The 22,481-nt window shown below is 40.0% G+C and overlaps 1 protein-coding gene across 1 annotated transcript in view; it reads right to left on the bottom strand.

Annotated features, from left to right (window-relative positions):
- LOC140945855 (stimulated by retinoic acid gene 6 protein-like) overlaps positions 1–15,198 on the bottom strand; it is a 41,090-nt gene extending 25,892 nt beyond the window's left edge. The window contains exons 1-8 of the mRNA XM_073394907.1: positions 14,975–15,198; positions 13,530–13,584; positions 13,322–13,407; positions 13,083–13,231; positions 12,005–12,125; positions 4,069–4,117; positions 1,512–1,658; positions 1,251–1,336 (exon numbers count right to left, since the gene is read on the bottom strand). Of these exons, the coding sequence (XP_073251008.1) occupies positions 1,251–1,336; positions 1,512–1,658; positions 4,069–4,117; positions 12,005–12,125; positions 13,083–13,231; positions 13,322–13,407; positions 13,530–13,584; positions 14,975–15,015 (734 nt within the window). The 5' untranslated portion in view covers positions 15,016–15,198. The remainder of the gene's footprint in view (positions 1–1,250; positions 1,337–1,511; positions 1,659–4,068; positions 4,118–12,004; positions 12,126–13,082; positions 13,232–13,321; positions 13,408–13,529; positions 13,585–14,974) is intronic.
- Between the last annotated feature and the right edge of the window lie 7,283 nt (positions 15,199–22,481).

Raw genomic sequence — 22,481 nt, 5'->3', positions numbered from 1 at the left:
CTTCTGTTGTGGTTTTACCTGCAGAACCAAATCGTTGTTTGCTGAAAACAACGGCCATTTTCCTACGCGTCTTCTCTTAAATTTTGTTACAATAAAACAGCTTTAATCTGATTGGCTGTCGTTGGTTTCTTTGGTTGATTTAGCCAATCAGAAACCATTTGTAATTTCATTGTACTCGTGTTACAAATTTGAGCTTGTGTTAAGCTCCGTGCAAACATACGCAGCATTATTGGCCAACAACTTCCAACATTGTTTTATGTTACATGTTGCGTCCGATTGCACACCCTGATGCATGTTGTTGGATGTTGTTGCGTGTGGTTGCGCAAAGTTTGAAACCGGTCAAACTTTTCAGCCAACAACTCCCAACACTCTTTTGTTCCGTGATCGCCGAACCGTAGCGCAACAATGTTGGATCCGTTTGCACAGCTCTTCCAACATTGTTGGGGCCACGCACGCTCATTACGCATGGTTTACAAAGACATATGGTTTGTATCCTTCCCACGAAGCACTGCAGGTTCCAACATTGTTGGGAGTTGTCGCATCCGTTTGCACACCACTGCCAACACGCACGCAACAACTCCCAACATTGTTGGCGCAACAATGTTGGGAGTTCTTGCGTCCCTTTGCACGCAGCCTAACAGGAGAACTGCACTCCTTCTTCAACCAATCAGAATTAAGTAATTGTTTGTGTGTTTTATTGATGGATCTACACAGAAGATCAAACTGATAAGGCATAAGACGTTTATTGCCTACTTTCATACTGGGCGGGGGCATGACACTTTCAGATTTTCCCTGACTTTTTAAATGTCGGATTCAAAAATGGCTTCCAAAATAGAAGATAAAGAAAAGGTCATAAAATAACTAAGATAGTACGCGCTCTCTGATTGGCCGAGAGGCGTGTTACCTTGAAAGTATGTAAACATGGTTGTGACGTCAACATGTTTGCTTTTCGAGCGCTAATCACGTAAGGACGAATTTGAAAAAGCTTTTGAGTTGAAAACTCGACAAGTTTACTTTATTTAGCCATTCCCTCTTCGGGTGAAACTTGGAAAGTCTTTACAAACATGCGGTGCAAATATTCTTTCGCTTAAGCTGACATTTTGAGCCAGAAAAATCCGTATTATGGAAGCTGCACTTTTTAAAAAGTCCGGGAAAATCCAGTAGTGCCAGCCCCCCGCGCTGTATGAAATAAGGCAATAGACGGAAGGTGTATCTACAAAAGTACTGGTTTGGACCACATTAATTCGCACCTGTTTAATCCTGGAGTGAGTATCTGCTTGACATGTTTTATTACAGGCTCTGCAGCCAAACACATCTCGCTGGTTTCAACGGTCCTCTGCAAGATTCCGTTAGAACACACCAGATTAATAAATTTTTAAGGAATACTTGACGGTGTGAAATATGAATTAAGTTAATACAATTCAAGATCATTTAAGTCTGTAAGAGGAGCGATTCTAATAGGCATGAGAATTTGCTTCCATACAAAAGTGTAACTCGTAATCTAATATAACCTCTTGGTCGCCATTTATGGCCAAGAACCACTTTCTTCGGACTTCCAGGATGAGCAAAACAGCAAATCGTAGAGTGATGAACAACAGACACAAGATGGTTGGAAGGGAGCTCAGGAACCCAATATAAAGCAGATTCCTTCTTTCACCCTAAAATGAATTGAACAATAAAAATTCATTTCAGAAGATCCTTGTCAAAATGCAATTGCGCGAAGTTGCGATTAAACAGCCGCAAAATTATGATCAAAAAAGTTGTTGGAGGCCGGTCTTTTCAATGTTTGAGAGCCCCTCATAATAAAATATTTTTGTGAAATGTTATAAATATTTTAAACCCTGACTTTGTTACAACGTGTATTTTGTTCTCAAAATGAAGAAGTTGTTGACTCTCTCGCTCTTGACATTAAAAGTTCGTGGTACAGTGCGAGAACAGTAATATGGGCCCATCTTGCCCGCTCAGGGAGCCAATCAGAACACACGATTCGCTTCATCTCACCTCCTCGAGGATTCAGTCGGATATATGAAATATTGACGATCGGACGATCGCAACAAATGAATCACATCTAACCAATATGATACAAGCAAGGCAAGCATAATAACATGAGTTCTTCGCCTAAAAAAAGACTAACAGTAGGTAGTTCACGGAACGAAAAAAAATTGATTTGCACAATTTCGCTCCTTGCAAACATGTCGCAAATATACAAATATCGAGGAGTAAATATGTGGCAAAGATGGCAAATGCTTCATTTGCCAAAATATTTACAACCCCTGTTTTTGGGTATGCAGATGTGACATTTACCATACATTTACTTTTCAATATTTACGAGCGGCTTTCCGTAAATATCGACCCACGGTCGGCACAAGTTCAAAATTTGATTCCGCTCATTTTTGGCTCATCGATAACCCTTAATGAGTAATGAAACATGCTGTAGTTAGTTTTCCTAACTAACGTGTTCTTCTGTTAAAATTCGAGAACACTCATTTTGCCCGTTCGGTGCTCAAAATCCACTTCCGGTAAAGCGAAATTTTACACAAATTTCATTGACTCGTACGCCAAACTACAACGATTTGGCAGTCTTTGAAGAACACGAATAGTTTTTTATGAACCTTTCTTTCTTATAAAACGATACATTTGTGAAAGCTGGAGTATTTTGTGGCCAGAATGGTATTGTTCAAATAGCTTATTGGCAATTTTTATCGTTAAACATTATGGGGATAGAATAATCACCTTTTAACCACGCGCAATAACTTAAAATTTCGCAAATTGACTCTCTACGGCATTACTGGGCCACAATCTATCAGAAAAGCGAAACAGGTCTCTGGGCAAACGATTTTAAGTAGCCCGCAATACCTCGAGTTCAACCCTAATTTTGTGAAAAAATCGCGACATTCGCATGGTTAAAAATAGCGTGACACGGAAGGTCACGCCAGTATTACCGATAGATACGCTTTAAACAATTCACTCAAAGGCAGACGTAAAGCCAGTTTGAAATTAAATCTTTCATTAAACCTATTATTCTCATTGATTGCAGCATTTTTGCAACATAGAACTTTTTACGATCTACTTTACATTTTTGTCGACCATGCTTGAGGGAGAGTAAGACATGTTAGGAGAAAAGAGTAAATGAGTGAGGTAGTTTGAAGCCGTATACGAGAAGACCATTTTTTACGAAAAGAATGTTTAACTTTTTAATGAATGATCTCTTCCATGATATTGAAATAATGCTTGACGACACGAGAGCTAATCTGGAGCTAAGAAAACTCGAACACACTCATTAATCTATGATTACTACTAGTATAGATTGTATGCTGGAATTTGGCATGTGATCAACGATGAATAGAATGTTTAAAGTGTATCTGTCGTAACACCGCTGGCGTGATGGGCTGTGTAAGGCTATTTTAAACCACTGGAATGCCGCGATTTTCCGCAAAATTAGGATTGAACTCGAGGTCTTGCGGGCTACTAAAAATCGGTTGCCCAGAGATTCGTTTCAATTTTCTGATAGACTGGGGCCCATTTAACCCGTTGAAAGTGAATTTGCGAAATTCTAAGTTATAGCGCATTGTAAAAATTTGCATTATTTATAGAAATTGTTACAATACCTTTTTGGCCACAAAATTATTACAGCTTTTACAAATTTATCGTCTTATAAGAAAGAAAGGGTCATAAAAACTATTCGTGTTCTTCAAAGGCTGCCAAACCGTCGTGGTTTGGCGTATGAGTCAATAAAATCTGTCACGGTAAAATTTCGTTTCACCGAAAGTGGATTTTGAGCCCCTAACAGGCAAAATGAGTTTTCTCGAATTTTAACAAAAGAACACGTTATTTGGGAAAACTAACTACAGCATGTTTCATTAAGGGTTATCGATGAGCCAAAAATGAGCGAAATTCGAATTTTGAAATTGTGTCACAAAAAGTCTATTTTGGTCGATATCTACAGACAGTCGCTTTTACATATTTGCGACATATTTGCAAGGATCAAATTTGTGCAAATCCATTTTTTCGTCCAGTGTCGCTATCCTCAAAGATGAACAACCCTTATTACACTTAATATACTCTTACTTTGTAATAACTCGCACACTGGAAATAAATTCCAAGATCGAAACAGAACCTAAAAACACAAAAATAGAAGTTAAAAAGTGGAAAGATAACATGGAGTGTATGTAATACCGAAAAATTCCTTGAAAAGAAATCCATAATTCTGATCTAGTGACAAAAAAAAATTACTGTAACTAGTTGCTTTCGAGCAAGCTAACCGAATAATTACCGGGTGTGAAATACCAGAGCTTTTATAGCCAGACAGTGTCTCAGATCTCGACTAACAGATACAGTTGTAGGGCTGTTGTAAAAATCGAAAAATCGGAACGGTTTACAGTATCTCGGAAAGGATCTCAAGTATTAGGAGGCAATCTTGTACGGAAATTTATATGTTATCAGAATAAAGAGCATGTCATTTCAGCATTTTTGGTGCCGAGACCCGGGAAGAATAAATTGACACAAGAATGAATTGAGCAGAAAGAACTAACGCGGATCGTAAACGAACAGAAGGCAACAAGTTATAACACATATTCAATACACGGGTCATTTCACGGTGGAAAAGTTTATAACAATGTCAGATCTCAAGAAAAAAATTTTGGAACGGTCGGGCTTTAGAGTCTTCGTGCGAAAGGTTGTAAGTACAGTCAGAGAATTCCTCCAAGAAGAGGACATGTAAAATATTCCCCCAACGCTAGAGTCTCACAAGATCAACCTCGAGAAACAGCAGAAACAGATCGAGACTCTTAACCAAGAAATCGTGGAATTAGTGGGAGCGGATGCAATTGAAAAAGAAATATTAGACCGCTGTGAATTCGAAGCTTCCCTTCAAGAAACAATTTCGCTTATTTCTTCACGGTTATCGTTTGCCAAGGAATTCAAAAATTCAGCCGAGACAACGCCGTCGATAAATCATCAAGAAGCTCCGATTGGCGCCAAAACGAGTGGCAAGGCTAAACTTCCAAAACTCACTTTGCCAAAGTTCGCTGGCGATCCCACATAATGGACAACATTCTGGGACTGTTTCTCATCTGCTATCCATCTAAGCGAGGAACTCAGCGAAATCGACAAATTTCAGCATTTGAAACCCTTGTTAGTGGGAACTGCAGCCGAAATTATTTCGGGTTTGCCTTTGAGCGGATCGAATTACAACCATGCGGTCGGTCTTCTCATGAAGCGGTTTGGAAGTAAGCGAGTAGTTATTTCAAAACACATTGAAATGTTGATGCAGTTGCCAAAAGTGAATAATTCCATTGATTTGAAACAACTACGGCAACTTTTTGGACAAAACTGAAGCGGCCACCCGAAGTTTACAAGGAATCGGTGTATCATCTTAGACATACGGAACATTTCTCACGCCTGTCATAATGGCCAAAATACCGCAAGAGTTACGTCTTATTTAAGTCGTGGTATGTCCGACGAATGGGACTTGGACACTGTGATGAAATCCTTTGCGGAAGAATTACAAATACGGAAAAGGTGTGCGCTGGGACCGGTTTCAGAGCAAACGCCAAAGTTGGGAGTGAAGAAAAACGAGACTTCGGATTTGGATTTCGTCAGGGTCAAATCAGGGGACCTCCCACTCCATCAACGTTGTTTTCAAATCAAGGAGGACCACTGCCGAACAGAGAAATGTGGTGCAATTTTTGCAACGGCCCTCATCCATCAAACAGGTGTGCTGTTATCACTGATCCTGAGACAAAGAAGAACATTCTCCAAAAGAAAGGACGATGTTTTGGTTGTTTAAGAAGTGGTCACATCAGTAAAGATTGTCCAGCTAGATGTTATCGTTGTGGCGGGAAACATAATTTACCCTTGTGCAGCATTCAGAGACAACCGATACAATTTAGACAACCCTGCGGCGCCACACAGGAAAAAACTGTGAGTACAAATTTGTATTTTCACTCAGGATGTTAAGAACAATTGTGTTTTGTTACAAACGGCTAGAGCAAAGGTCGGAAATCCCAGTGGCGATGTTTATTGTAATGTGAGAATTCTGCTTGATTCTTGTGCTCAGAAGTCCTACATAAGCACGAGGTTGAGAAACGAATTATGTCTGCCTTCAATTGGAACGGAAACAGTTTTAATTAAAACATTTGGAAACAATGAACCCTCGCTAAAGAAATGTAACATTGTTCAGTTTGCGTTGGAATACCAGGACAATTTGAGAGTGTTCATCAATGCCTATGAAGTTGAATTAATCTGTGGTCCTACTGCAAATCAAACCATTGAAATAGCACAGCGTTGTTATCCGCATTTACAAGGTTTGCCTCTTGCTGATTATTCACAAGGTGATGAAGGTCTAGAAATTGATGTCATGCTGGGAGCTGGTTACTATTGGACAGTTGTTCAAAATTAAAATCATGTGGTACGGGGGAGTTGCATGGCCAGTAGCAATCCGTACATGACTGGGTTATGTGCTGAGTGGACCTGTCAATGTTGCATGTTCCGATCACTGTCCTTCAAGTGTTAATATGTCCCATGTAATGAAAACTGAGTGTCAAGAGGTTACGGACGACTTTAATGCAAATGATGCCTCACTCAAAGAACAACTAGCCAAGTTTTGGGACTATGACACCCGGAGTTTAAGGAAGGGAAGACGATTTCTGTGAAGAGTATCTAACTAAGTAAGATTCAATGGTGACCACTATGAAGTTTCTCTCCCATTCAAGAAAGAACACCCCATAATTCCAGACAACTACTCCTTGGCACAAAACCGTCTGGTCTCCCTGCTGAAAAGATTGAAGTCATCGGAATCAAAGTTTCTAAACCACTATGATAATGTAATCAAAGAACAGTTGGACTCTGGTGTCGCTGAATTGATTGACAAGCGTGAAGAGGAAGTTGTCGCAGGAACTGTTCATTACATTCCTTACAAGGAAGTACTGAAGGAAGATCGAATTACCCCTAAACTGCGAGTTGTTTGTGATGCTAGTGCAAAGTCTTACAGTGAACCAAGTTTGAATGACTGTCTTTTATCTGGACCTGCATTAACTCCATTCCTCTTTGATATCCTGTTGAGATTTCGTCTCCCACAGATAGCTTTGATCGGAGATTTAGAGACGGCTTTTCGTAATGTCGAAGTCAAGCCGGAGGATAAAAATTTGCTGAGGTTCTTATGGATTGATGAGGTCGACTCCTTGAATATAGAAATAATCAAGTTAAGATTTACGCGGTTAGTGTTTGGCCTTGTCTGTTCTCCATTCATTCTGAATGTGACATTAAGAAACCACTTATCAAAGTATGAGAACATTGACCCAGAGTTTGTGAGCACTGTAATCAAAGCCTTGTATGTTGATGACTTTGCATCTGAAAAGAACACTGTATTGGACTGTTTTGAACTTTATCAGAAGCTGGAAACACGTTTTAGGGAAAGAGGATTTAATATGAGGAAGTGGGCGTCAAACAGCACAGAGTTAAACGAATTAATCAAGAAAGAAGAGACCACTCTGTTAACTGGAAAACCTGCAGTGGAACCAACCAAGTCTGTTGAAACTGAAAATATTGATCAACCAAAGTCTACTAACAACAGTGCCATGAGTGAAGAAACTGTTGTCAAGGTCATGGGTGTTATGTGGGACAAGTCAGAAGACTGTTTCAAGTTTGATTCCAGCGCGTTCTCTACGCAGACATTGAGTGGAACTCTAACAAAACGAAAACTGTTGAGCTTTACCGCTCGATTCTATGATCCACTAGGCATGCTGTCACCACTTATTCTGCCATTTAAATGCATGTTTCAAGAAATTTGCCAGCTTAAGGTTGGATGGGATGAAGCTCTTCCGGAAGACCTCACTTTACGTTGGAAGGAATTAGTGGAAGACATAGAAGGAGTTTCAAGTTTTACAATTCTCCGTTGCATCATGGATGGAATAGAAGCAGAGCAGGTCAAATGTATTCAGCTGCACGAGTTTGCAGATGCAGGTAGGATTGCTTATAGCGCAAATGTGTATGTTCGGGTGACAACGTCTGATGGACACTATTCACACCTGCTAGCCTTCAAGACCCGAGTCGCCCTTCTCATTACAGCAGTGTATAAGGCGTTGGCATGCACAATTAAAGTTGACGCGGTGATTAACTGGACTGATTCTCAAATTGTGTGGTGGTGGATCAATGGTGAATCGAAGCAATTTAAGCAGTTTGTCCAAATCGGGTAGAGAACATAAGGAGTCTTTGGAGCAAGGAACACTGGAGATATTGCCCATCTAAGCTTAAACCAAGTGACATTGCTTCACGAGGTTCTAAAGCCTCTGATCTTGTATCCAGTGATCTCTGGTGGAAGGGAGCTCCATTCCTAGAAAAAGAAGAAAGGCAATGGCCAAATGTGCCTAACTGTCCCATCACTGGGGAAAAAGTCACAAATGAAGCTGTAAAAGAGTTGAAAGTGTTAGATGCAACTAAAACTTCCAGTTTCATGACAGCATCATCCAAGATCTCTCAGAGTGTTTCAGAAGTCATTCAGCTGGAAATATTCAGTAGTTTTAGCAGGCTTATCAGAGTGACGGCCCTCGTCCTGAAAAGTCAAAGAGAAGCATGGAGGCCCAACCTGACCTAAGAAAGGTAGTGAACTACGGTAATGCAAGCTGTCCTAACTACGCCGGGTACAAATTTTTTTTTACGTCAAAGAAATGCAAATGAAACTGGACGAGAAGGAAAAGTCTAGTACAGTATGGGAACAATTACGAGTCTTCAAGGACGCCGATGGGGTCCTACGATGCAAAGGTCGGATCCAGAACTGTTTACTGCCATATGTAGCCAAATTTCCTGTCTCGTTACCAAGGAAACAGTAATTCATACAACTAGAGATTAGACAGTCTCATGAGAATGTGAAACACAATGGAGTTAGAGAAACACTAACTGAAGTTCGCAGCAAGTTTTGGTTAATCAAGGGCAGGCAAGCAGTCAAGGATGTTCTTTTTAAGTGTGTGATTTGGAAGAAGATGCTGCGAAAAGCTTTTAGTATTCCACCCACTCCTCCGCTACCCACCTCTAGAGTCTCGGATGACTTGGCTTTCACTAAAGTCGGTGTGGACTTTGCCGGACCGCGTTATCTTAAGAATATCTATCAATCTGGTAGGCAGATGTACAAGTGCTATATTGCTCTGTTTACGTGCGCCAGCACTAGAGCTATCCACCTTGAACTTACTCCAGATCTGCCTGCGAATTCATTTATACGAGTTTTGAAGAGATTCATCGGGAGAAGAGGATTCCCAGGCCTAATAATTTCAGACAATGGAACAACTTTCAAGGATGCTAAGGTGAAGAAGTTTACCCTTGAAAGAAACATCGAATGGAAATTCAATGTGCCTACAGCAAGCTGGTGGGGTAGTTTTTTCGAAATATGCGTCAAGCTTGTAAAGAGGTGACTCAAGAAAGTTCTAGGAAATGCAAAACTCAGCTATGAGGAACTAGAATCAGTCTTGATCGAAACTGAAGGCGTTCTAAATTCTAGACCCCTAACTTATGTCTACGAAGAGTTGTCAGAGGATCCACTCACGCCATTTCATCTCGTAATTGGTCGAAGATTACTTGATAAGCCTACCGCATCCACAAGAATCTCTACGCACGATGGCATGACGTGAAAGATATCTGCAAAGCCTCCTCAACTCACTTCAAAAAGCGGTGGAGAACATAATATTTGACAGGAAGCCGGGACTACCAGAAACTCAAGGTAGCAGAGCCAAAGAGAGCAATTCAAGAAGGGGACATTGTGCACTTCCATGCGGATAAGACACCGAGACAACAGTGGAGGATGGGTAAAGTAGAAAAGCTTCTGCGCGGAAGGGATGATGTAGTGCGTGCAGCAGAAGTGGTTACAGTGGACAATTCTCTTTGCCAGGTTCGCTTAAAACGACCAATTCAGAAGCTCTACCCCGGCCCTTGAAGTCAATACGCGAGACGAGGACCCAGTTACTGTAGTAGGAGCCAGTGTGCATCCCGGAAGCAGAAATATTCAGGTGGTCAGAGATGAGGATATTCCAGCAGTGACTATTGCTACTCAATATGTCTGAGCAGAGACTTTTGAGTCTTTGAACATTGAACTAAATCTTGAATTATTAGTTTTTTCGTCAATCAGGGGGGAATGTGTTGTAAACAAGATAGGACTGGGCTGTAGCTCGAGAACACGTGACAAATAGGCGTTAGAGTTTGTAATCGGGATCATTCAATCATTCAGCGTTTTTCCTTTATCTAGTTCGGAACGGTTTACAGTATTTCAGAAAGGATCTCAAGTATTAGGAGGCAATATTGTACGGAAATTTATCTGTTATCAGAATAAAGAGTATGGTCATTTCAGCAAGGGCCTTGAAAACAGGGATCAATCTGTGCGACGCTAAGAAACATACGATGTCAAACATTCAACAAATTAGTAAGGTTCAGCAATGAACAGCTTTTGTTTGCATCTTAATGAAAAGGGTGCTTTCATTTATGGATAAGGCTTTAAGAGATACAACCGAGCATACATCGGGGCAGGCTTCCTTAGCCTACCCCTCCTGGGACGTCATGTTCCAGTGTTCTTATTATACGGTTAGCTTAGGCTTCGACCCCAGAGACAAGCGTTTTTGAAGTCATTTGTTTTTGCCCCTTATTTGTTTTTGCACTATTACACGCGTAATCGACATTGCTGTTTTGTTTTTCATTTTACGCCATCTACTTAAGTATCAACTTTTGTTTACATTCAGTAGTTTCTGTTACGATATATTTTGTCGTAAGTGACATGACTTATGCAAGAAACTGATGGAACAGTAGAAAGCATAGAAAGATAGCAGCCATTTTGAACGTCACATGTCTCGAGAGGCACCAAATCCCATTCGGAAGATGCGGATAACTGAGGAATCATTGCTGTCGTCAGTCAAGCCAATATACGTCTCGCAAGACAGCAGCACGGTGGTGGTATATAGCTTTACTGTCATGAGTGTAGAACTCAAGAAAACGGCAAAAGAGTTTATGTATCTACACCAAAGTCGAAACAAAACCTTTGGCTAATTCCGTCTGAGAGCCAGCGCCGAAATCCTTGTTCTTGGCCCCCCAGCTGCGTGCCAGGATTTGAGTACGCGCCATGATTGGCCGGTTAAAAGTTGGAAACTATCTTCTGGTGACTCGCTGACCCAGCTGGGTATCCAGAACAAGGATCTCGGCGGGGTTACATTAATTCTGTGCCGTAGGCTATTCATAGCTATGCCAAGACGAAAATAGCCGAATTACTGACTAAAATGAACGAAAACATTGCTCGATGGATATAAAATGCATTTTTTCGGTCTGAAACTGTCCCGAGGAAACAGGCAAATGTTTTGAAGAATGTGTGCGACTGGGTTGTGATGTTAGGAACTTAGAAACATTTTGAATTGAAAACACTTACTGAATTCAGCTTTTCTATGATCTAAAAATACGCGGAACTAGGAGGCTGTTATCCACCATAGCCGCACCAGCCTGCTCGACCTAAAAAACTCTTCACGATATCATATTCAGTCTCTTTTAATCAAGTTGCAGATCTCATCAAAGGCTATATCGAATGAGAGTTCTATCTTTTCGTGACTTATGAACGCCGAAATTAGCACCACTTGAACTTCCAATGAGGCCAGAAATAGCGCTGCAAGGGTATTCTGAAAGTGTCATTGATGGCCAGGCCTTTTCCATTGACCTTGAGAAACTTTTCACGCTCTCAGCGAACCAATCGAGCAGCTGGATTGGCTTGATCAACGTCCCACCATTATTTCCCAGCTCTGGGATGATTAATTGGTTGAATCGAGGACAAGTTTTTCCAACATATATTTTTTTATCTTTAATTTTGAATTCAAAGAAAAATCATGATGACGCAGCAAACAGCAGTTCAAACGAATTGCATGTGTCGACACGCAACACTCTTCCATCTACAGCAAGTAATAAGGACCAATATAGTAGACACTAGTCGATAATCAGTTAGGATTCATTTACAACCTTATCGTTATTTCACGAGGCATTGTCTAACCTTATAGCAGCATAAAGAAATCCAAGAGTTGATCCAACCAGCTTGTATTCGGTTGTGAGGCAAGCAAAGAATGGGTAGAACAGTACTCCATACAAAAGAACACTTAATATTTTCAGAAAAACTGAAAGAAATTGCAAAAATTAAACTTCACATGAACGTACCCTACGAATGAATTAAATAAATTCAAAATAAAACCGATATTATGTCAAATGGAGTCTGGATAATGAAATTAGTATGAATTGACGGAAGCAAAGGAAAGCTACAACCTCGGGCAAAATTGTTGACACAGGTCTATCTATTTTCTAACTTTTGCGCCATAATACCATCTCCCCTAAAAAGGAAAAAATAACCAACCTCCCACCCCCTATCAATGTTGTTTTGGTCAAATTCTCGCGTTATCCTAAGCAATATTGGATAAGGGTAGGGGGGCAAAACAGGCATTTATCTGGTGACGGTATCCATTTTTTTGCCAGGATGACTGGAAAAACATGGTATTTTTGTGGTGTGTCTCAACACGTTCTGTCCGAGGCTGTAGTTGACAGTTATTTAATCATTATTATTATTTATTCAAACTATTCTACCCTTTCTGATTGGCTTTTAGTTTAATCTCCCGGCTTATTCTTCATAACCAACTAGTACTGACCAAATTTGGAAGATGTCTGCCAACATCAATAGAAGTGACCTGCTACATTTTACTTATTGACAGAAAAAGAGACAGACGGCGGCGCGGTCGCTCAGCTGCTTTGGCAGTTCAAAGCCGCAGAAAACAGCGGAGGGTTTGACAAGGGTATTGTAGGAGCCGCTCGGACAGGAAACATTGACATGTCATTGTTCCAATTGTTTTAGTATTGTTTAGGGTCAGGGAAACGCACTATTCGTGACTTCTCTTCTGGGCAGCTGCTACATGACTCTTGACCAGTTCTGCGAAGACGAAAACTCCGAACTACCGCCTAAAAGGCAATGGTATCCAGAACTGCCGTGAAAAAGGCAAATGTTATGAGAAAGGAAACTCTACATAGATCGAGATAAGCATGTTTTAAAGTTGGAAATATTTTGAATGAATGATAGCATTTCTCACCCTTAAACCAAACAGAAACACCCAAGGAGGTGAATCCGCCGGTGGCGGAAAAAAGAAAAAGTTCTAGGCATGAACTGGCCGTGGCTCCAAAGGTGGCCGCAATAGTAAACCTGTTGCTGTAGGTAAAACTGTGTAGAAAGTTCACTGGTCTGAAACCAAAAAAAGAAAAAAAGATAATACTTTACAATGTCATCTAATAACTGTGCAAAGAATACAACTGTTAAAAAGGTAGTACTTACATCACGAGCCCGGGATAACCATGGCAGTATTCAAGTTTTAATTTGCTTCTTCGTTTGAGACATGACAGAACCACAATAATGGCAAGCTGTTGAGGAAAACAAAGCGAGCCTTCAGATAATACTTAACTTGGGCACAATAAAATTAACCTGTTATTGCTAACGTTAAATAAAACCAAAATCAGAGGAATAATATCGAGCCATTACTCACAGCTAGAGCAAAACATCCCCATAGGTAACCCGTTTGATCAATGGCTGGTATACACCTGGAGAGGGATAAGGTACCTTTTTTCAGTGTTTGAATCTGTTTTGTTTTTAATTAATAAAATGAGCAACGTTTGCGCAAATTTTCAATTTAATTAATTTGTTATTTAAAGCATACATGTAAATTAACTTACACACCTCTACACTCTCAGGTGATTTTAAAGTCCCATGAAAAGCATTATTATTCCGGCGCAAAATACTACTCTGTTTCTGATTAGCTTAAATTCGCCGGCTTATTCTTTATAACCATAACGTGTCCCCTAGAATTTTCTAGCGAAAGTAAGGCTACTCCATGTCCTTCATCTTTCGACTGGACTCATCTGGGTGGATAAAGGCGTTTTGGATGACAGGAAAGTTCCACCTAAACTTTGGAGACGACCAAAGTTCGCCTTAGACAGCCGAGCAGATGTAAATAGTTTTTAGTACGGCTCCAAGTCAACCAAACACGCTTCTAAAGCAAAGAGAAAACGATAGACACTTCTCCCGTATTTGGAAACATTCGGTTGTTTAGAGTTCCAAGTATACGAAATCGCCAAATGGATCATTATACGTTTCTGGGGAAACTGCCCACCTACCCCTCCCCTAAGCCAACATTTTGCCCTAAGTGAGAAGTAATTGTTAATGTTGGCTTAGCGAGGGGTAGGTGGGTAGTTTCCCAAGGTAATCTAAGACCGTCTTAGATTCTGATTTCCACGCTGTGGATTCCCGATTCCATGTCAGTGGATCATGGATTCCGGTTTTTAATTGTTAGCGCGATCCCAGATTCCTTGAACTGAATTCCAGATTCGGAAGCCCAGGATTCCAGATTTCACAAACAAAAATTTATCTGATTCCGGAATCCGGATTATCCTACATCGCGTGATACGAAAAGACGACCGAGAATACAACTTAGTTTAAATTTCATCTTAGCTTTGTTACCAAAAAATGTTGATCTCACCATGGCATGAGTTAATTTTAAAGTTTTTAATTATCTGAGAGGATATATTAACACTTGAAAAAGTTTTTCATCCGATATGCAGATACTGGCCTCAAGGTCAGTGGCAACCTTAATTCCTTTCGGTGTCTGAATATCGTATGACCTGACTCATTTACTTCTAATCTCGCCCATTGTTCAATATATTGTATCCAAAATTCTGCTACTGGCTTTAAATGAAGCTAGGTGAGCACACACGCGTTTGTTTTAATTGAAGTAAGCAGAACGGTAGCCTGAATTTCATCCGATTACTTGGAGTCGTTATTACTCCCTCAGTAACGTGTTGCTGAGACTGAGGAGAAAACGACTTGAAGTAGTCGGATGAAATTGAAGCTAGCAGAAGGGAATTTCAGTAGAAATGAATAAAGATTTCTAGTTTACACAACTCGTTTCGATAACAAAGAACCTGTTTTACTTACATTGTATTAGAAGCACCATTCACTGCGGAAGCTTCCGACATTTTGAAGGTCAATGCGCGGGCTTTTCACGCCGATTTCACAAGAAGCCAGCTACAATACTGTTCAATTGCCCGGTGGTTTTGAAGATAAGCTTGTTAAACCTGCACCTCTGCTGACGTACAACTGTAACAGTAGACGAGTTTATAGAATACCAGATTTCAAAGTTAAGGATAGAGACTGTTAAAAATCAAACTAGCTCTAGCGTCCCTCCCAGAATTGAAATAAATGTTATTTACATTGTGCTAACGTTGAATTAAAATGCGCATTCAAATGAATAAAACGAAGCAAAACATCATCGAATCTGCAAAATCAAAAGTGAGTAGGATTTTTCTTGTTGTACTGATTGCTCGAAGACTAACTTTGACGTTTGCTCCCTGTATATCTGAGTAGAGACAGGGGCACCCAACGTCAGTTTTTGGAAAATTTCCGTTCAGAAGACGATTGAGATCTAAAATTTTCGGAACATTTGTTGTAAAATTTCTTGCATGCCTTCCTCTCCAAGGATTTGCGAACATCTAAAAAATGGTACAATTGCCCATTTTTAACAGATTTTTACCCTAAAAAAGTCAACTAGAATTTTCGGGAGTCGTTTTTCTCGCTGAAATTTTCGAAAAAGTAAGTTTTTGACCCTAAAATTTTCGGATCACTAGACTTTCAGCTATACCCTGGGTGCCAGAGACTTTTCTATCACGGTTTCCGCTTTCTGTCAAGTCTTTACAGTGACCCGCACGAAAAGCCTCTGGAGCAGAGTACTGTTACTTTGATCGCGCCGATTCAATCGTTACCACGGTTAAATCAGTTGGTCCACGGCTGATTGGCTCCTAACGACCACCTGAGGGATTTTGAATCTAACAGACGCTACAATTGATTACAATTAAAATTTGTCTTTGTGTTCTTAGCGCTAAAAAGGTTGAAAATCCAGACGTTTCGGGACTATTGTCCCTTCATCAGTGGAAGATGCCGTTACACTGAACGCGCTTCATTTTATTCAAATGTGGCAACATTTGAAGCGCGCGCTGGAAGAGTTCGCTCAAATAAAACTGAAGTCAATGTTTATGCCGCGCGGCTGTAGAGTTTTGCATTTAAAAATTAGGCGGCCCTCCGCTCTACGTCTATTTCTGGTGTTTTGAAGACCCGCTCGAACAACAGCTACCATCATATCATCAGTTGTGTGACCGGGGGAGGAAAAATGTTAAGCAACGCGTAGGTCAGCTTTCTTTGACACAGATCTGAGGTGTTCGCAGAACCTGTCCCCAAGCCTACGTCCGGTTTCGCCAACGACAAGACGCTACAATTGTTTGGCAAGAATAGACCAGCACGTGAAAGGATATTTCTAACTGTGTTGTTGACATGACGTAAGTGTTCCTGCGAGAAGTGTTGTGATGGCGGCTTTGAAGGAAAGCAAATGATAAGCAATGTACCAGAAGGGTTTGACGATGTAGACAAGTTAAGCTATGAGCAAACAAGTGGCTCGTGGCTTCGGCTTTTGAACTATATTCTCGTTGGGTGCCCCTGTAGAGAGGACCAGACTGTTGGAAAAAATAATGCCAGTGAAATTTGAAAACAACAAAAAAAACTCAGTAATAACTCACAGGTCTAAGTACAAACGTCTAAATTAAGTTGCTTTTATTCATCAGATAACTGTGTGCATTTTTAAAACAGCTCCGACCACGTGCACAAACTGAAAGGAATATTTTCGTGGTTCTATTCGAGAGAACGACATAAGGCATGCAATAAAGGACCCTTATTGTCTAGACTCATGATCAATCATACAAACGAAACAAAAAATGCTACGCATACGATAATATTTTTAATTGTAGTAATTTTAAAATCATTTCCATTCCTATCATCAATTATGGCGCAATTGTTTTGGTGTTTTCTAAATCCAGAAATGGCAGTAGGATTTGTACTGCTGCGAGCAGAGGTTTCTATATTGCATGGCTTTTAGCGTTCAGGAGGTCATTTGCGTGGCTTGTCTGTCGCATAGTTGGTTTGTTTACTCTCCGCAGACAAGCCACGCGAATAACTTCGTACACGCTAAAAGCCATGCAAGAGGGGTGACCCTATTGGGAGGAATGACGGAATGATGGAAAGGAATGGCGGAATAACCGGAATATTCTATAATACGGAATATATGGAATATACTAAAACAAGGAATTTACAGAATGTTCTAAAACAAAACACGGAATATTCTAATACGCAGAGTGAGAGGAAAGCCTTTTAAAAAGGATATACATGTATGCAGTCGACTCCCATAACTCGAACCCTCGCTACTGAGCTCGACCCTCCCGCTAACTCGAAGTAATACTAGTTTTTGTTTCTCTTCAGATCATTTCTATATAATTTTACCCTTAATAACTCGAACGATGTTTTAAGCGCGTGACAAGTAAAAAAATAGTCTTATCGTAATGATTCGATTTAGCGCCCGGAGCGTTATTTGCTGTTGGTGCCTCAAGGGAGGCCGCTTATTCGGGACAGGGCGCTTATTTCTTTTTTGAGAAACAACCAAATGTTAAAAAAAATAATAATAATAATATTTCTTTAAACGAACAGTAACAGAAACTGTAACAGTAACAAATACTGCACTGACGGTGAATGTTCAGTTAACGTGAGGGACTTACCTTTAAGCTGATATCAAACTTGTTGGGCATGTGCCGATGGAACTTTCCTTCCTTACATTTACCTTTCTTAAAAACAGGCCGCAGTGAGAACAAAATGCAAGTCAAGGACACTGGAAAACGGACTTGCTGTCCTCGGATCCTTCCTCTCCAGAACGACCAGCCGAGCAATCGTCGCAAAATTTGAAGAAGAGATTATTCGTTTGAAAAATTTAATGCAGTCACATGGACATGAGACCACTGGTTTTGTAATGTGGCATTACCGCTTGTTTGTGAGCAATTAAAGGAAGATGAACCTCGGTTGATACGTACCCCAGGGGCACCCAACGAGAATATAGTTCAAAACTACTTAAACATAGCATTGATGAACGTATTTTAGTATTTAAACGGTAGATAAAGGCATACTTTTATCTCCTAAAAATTTTTCACCTGTTCTGAAAATTATAGGGATCAAAACTTACCCTTTCGAAAATTTCAGCCAGAAAAAAGGCTCCCGAAAAGTCTAGATGACCTTTTTAGGGTAAAAAACCGTTTAAAATGGGCAATTATACCATTTTTTTTATATGTTCGAAGATCCTAGTATAGGCAGGCAACAAATGGTCCGAAAATTCTAGATCACAAATGGTCTTAGGAACAGATATTTTCCGCAAATTCACGTTGGGTGCCCCTGGTACCCGTACTCTAACATAATATTGGAATAGGGGCACTTATTAACAAAAACACATTCAAAAGGGAGGGGGGGGGGGGGGGAAGGCTAATCGAAATGGGGCTCTTATTGGAAGGAGGGCCCTAAATCGAATCTTACGGTCAGTAATCACAGTTTTGGAGGCCATCTTGAAGGGTAGGTAACCGCGTGAAAATATACAGTGTTGTGTGTAAATTTTTTTCTTCCTGCCGTCTAAAATTTCCCATGAAAATTTGCAAACAAATGTCTGGAAAATCTAAAGCAAGCTACCAGACAAATTTATTAGGTAAAGGTGCGCCCCCCCATTAATTGTTAGTACAATATAATCCTTTGTTGTGAAGCACCGGCGCAGAAGAGTTATCTGTGATGGCGAGAGAAGTGAAAACTTTACAGCCAATGCACGAGTCGCCTCTCTTTACTGTGGAATCGACTTTGAACATGACCTATCAACCCGTCATGCGATAGTGCTACAAACCTGGTAAAATATTATCTAATGCTTGGTCAGGGAAACGAACGTCGCCGGAAGGGCGACGCATTTGGAAAGTTTCCGACCGAGGCACGAAGTTCCGAGAAGAAAAAAGAGTCTCTTTGTTATATGTTAGCCGCTGTTGTTCGTCCGCAGTCATTAGCTTCAGCGGTTTTCCGGATCATTGGATAATATACTAGGTTTATAAGTTAATCGAATGACGGTTTGGTCGATTAGTTTACAGTATAAAAAGAAAAGCCATGCGTGGTATCAATTTTATTAATTTTAAAACCGTTTAGCGAGGAAATCCTGTTTTGTGTAGAATTAATCGCCTCCTCATTTCTTATCTAATCTCCAAGCAAGCGAGACTTAAACCTTTCTTAACAGCGCTCTTGTCGTTTTTTTAAAGGTAGAAGGTTATGGTTTCGCAAAAGAAATACTAATAAATATAATTATTTCAAATGATGATGATATATGATGATGTTTATAGCAGTTAAAGGTGTTTGAGATGATGTTCCTGTGTTAGGAGCTTATCCCATTTCTTGAAATGAAAGGAGAGTTCTCTCTTTCGCTATCCGACGCTCCATTTTTAAAAAAAAAAAGCTTTCACCTTTGCTTAAAACACAACTCTTGTCGGTGTAGTATTCTTAAGTTTACAGCTATAAATGTACTGTTACGAGAGTACATTGAGGTGATTATAAAGAAGCGAATCTTTAAGTTAAGGTGGCTTACTGATACCAAGGACTACATCAACTTCGGAAAATATGTAACTTCTAAAAAGCGGTTGAATTGAATTCCATGGCTCACACCTTTTACTCTGCAAACAACTCTGCCCTTCCAAAAAATAGTGTACACCGCAAAAGACAAACCCGCTTACTCGTTAACAAGTCCGCCAGATGAGGAAGAGAGGAGGGTCTGAATGGGGGGGGGGGGGGGGGGGGGGTCCACTTGTCGGTTAAAATTCAGTTACTTTGTCGTTAGTCGGTTGAAATTTTCGATCTTTGTCGGTACTTGGTTAAACTTTTTGATTTTTGTCGGTTATCGTAAAATCTCAGTTAATAAGTAAAAACGATTGTTAATTATTAATATTTTTTTATGTATTTCACCCAGTTTCAAGACTTTGATCCCTTAGCAAAGAGTAAAACTTGTAAGAATGCATCATTTGATTGCACTTAAACCAGAAACTCATAACCCCATATGAGTTTCTGCTTAAACTTCATTAACTCTTGTTTGTTTATGCAACATGATCGTTTATTTCACCATTGTTTGCCAAATGAATATCATGAGTAGTGATAAAATCACCAAACCTTTTATTGTAAAATATAATGCAAACTTGGTTTCCCTGTCGATTACAGGGCACAGTAAAAAGTAATTAATCAATTAATGGACTCCAGCCTTTTGGATACTTAAATTATTCTTAGTGAAAAACTACAAGGGGTGACAGGCTGCACATCTATACCTTTAATGTTTTGGCTGTAACAAGCATCATGTCCTTTGCCATAATTTTCTTTTCTCAAAGAAATAACACTTTAACCCTCGGACGTACAAGGGGTGGGGGGGGGGAAGGTGGATGCCACCCCCCCCTCCCACACACCCCTTTTTCTTGGATTTTTGCAAGAGGATAAAACATCAGCACCCGACGTTTTCAGTAGATGTTCGTTTATGACTCGCATCCTCGCACGCATTTTGAGACAAGTTCAGTGATGATTAGTTTCTATGGTCACAAGATATGACGTAATAAGTAGCAGGTGGTCAAGCCATTTTGAGTGAAAATAAACGGGTTTTTTTTCAACTTTTTTCAACAATAAAAGAAAAATCTTGTAGCTAAAATCATGCAAAGTGCTTATTTATGTGTTATTATTCATGTCAAACAATTACCATTTCTCGCTGTCTTAACCTGATTTCTAATTCTTGGTAAAATCCAAGATGGCGGCAAAGATGGCGACCATTGTTGGTGACGTAACAGGCCTCCAGCAGCGCCACCATTCATAAAATATACCTCGTCTTGTTAAGAAGATTAAGGGCTTTTCAGTGAAGGCAAAATCGCTTCGGAATACTGCAACATATCAAAAATTCTGGGGTGGGGTTCCATCTACCATCTTCTTGTACCATGGTGGTGGTGGGGGGGTATCATTTTGCGTGTACGTCCGAGGGTTAAGTTGGCTAGGTAGTGGTTAGTTTTGTATGAGATTACACTTTTTCATTAAACCTTCTTTTATAATGGATACTAAGGGCTTGTATTGTGTCAGGAAAGGCAATATTTCTTTTTCTTTCTTGTTGTTTTGTTTCAGGAGCGCTGCTTTCCTTCTGTGAGTTTTACTTCTAATAGCAATTTTTCTTTCAAAATTGCGTGGCCAGCCTCTGTCCATCAACTGCTTTTTGAAATCTGAAATACTTCCTCAGGGAAGTTTGTTCGTAGGATTCTCAAGGCTTCTTCAGTTTGTCAAATCCATTTTAACAATTAGTGGATGGTAAGAGGTGAAAATGTATATACTGGAAGATTTCCGTATAAAATGCGTCTTTACGTCAATGATAGCTTTTTCTCATTTTTCGTTGAATGTTGTGCCTTGGTATACAACCAGGTCTAAAAAGATTGTCTCAGTGTCAGATATTTCGGCCGTACATTTCATGCCAGTAGAGTAGTAGGGTGAAGTAAGTTTACTTGTTCCGTGAATTTGAAGAAATCTACCATGTCTGGTTTACTTATGTCCCATAGTGAAAAAATATGATCTATGTAGGATTTTCAAACAGTTGGTTTAATGACGGTTTTGCTTAAACTTTGTGTTTCAATATATGCGGCCATGAAAATGTTGGAAAGGAAACTGCTGTTTGTGCTCATCGCGGTACCGTGGTTTTTTACTGATAATGCTTTCCATTAAACTGTTAAGAATTTTCTTTAAGGGTTAAGCTAAGCATTTCTCGGACCGAAACAAGAAAAGTTCAGTTTTTTCACCTTTGTCTTTTCAATAAAATTTATTAAATCGGTAGCATCATTAAGGTGTGGCTTCTGTGATTATGATATTAGTTGTAGTAATGTACTCTTATCAACAAAAGAGGAAGTGCTTTCTGTTAGACCATCTGATGAGTCAAAAATTTAAAGAGGTTACTTCCTAACGGCTAGGAAAAATGCAAAATGCTCTTTTTCCTGAAACAGATATTGATAATGTCAGCCCATGTCGGTAGTCGGTTAATATTTTTCCTGTCGGTAGTCAGTAATATTTTTCGCCCTTTGTCGCCAGTCGGTTAACCCCATTCACACCCTCAGAGAGCTGTTGATGGCTAGGGAGTTCCCAAAAGCACCTCATTAGCACCTAATTATCTTGTTCATAAATATCTTTCCTCTAAATGACGGACAATTAGGTACGGACCATTAGAAACGTTACGGGGGGGGGGGGGGGGGATTTTCGAGCCGCAGGAATTTTTTTTTCCTTATCATATTCCTTGTATGAATTTTTTTTAGGCCATAGCACGAATATTTTTTAGGATTAATTGGAGTGCAATTTTTAATTAGGATTAATTTTCCCTTTTCCCCTTTTTGTACTTCGCCCGCCCCCCAATAAGTTTTCTAATGGTCCTTCCCTTAGAAAAGTTATGGCGGGGGTGGGGGGGGGGGGGGGGGAGGGGGATTTTTTGAGATGCATATATTATTTTTTGTTAACATTTTCCTCGTATGAATTTTTTAGGTCAGGGCATGAATAT

The sequence above is a fragment of the Porites lutea genome, chromosome 8 (genome assembly GCF_958299795.1).
Source record: "Porites lutea chromosome 8, jaPorLute2.1, whole genome shotgun sequence".
NCBI lineage: Eukaryota > Metazoa > Cnidaria > Anthozoa > Scleractinia > Poritidae > Porites > Porites lutea.
The sequence above is the reverse complement of the archived record's forward strand: the minus strand, read 5'-3'. Positions and strand labels throughout refer to the sequence as shown.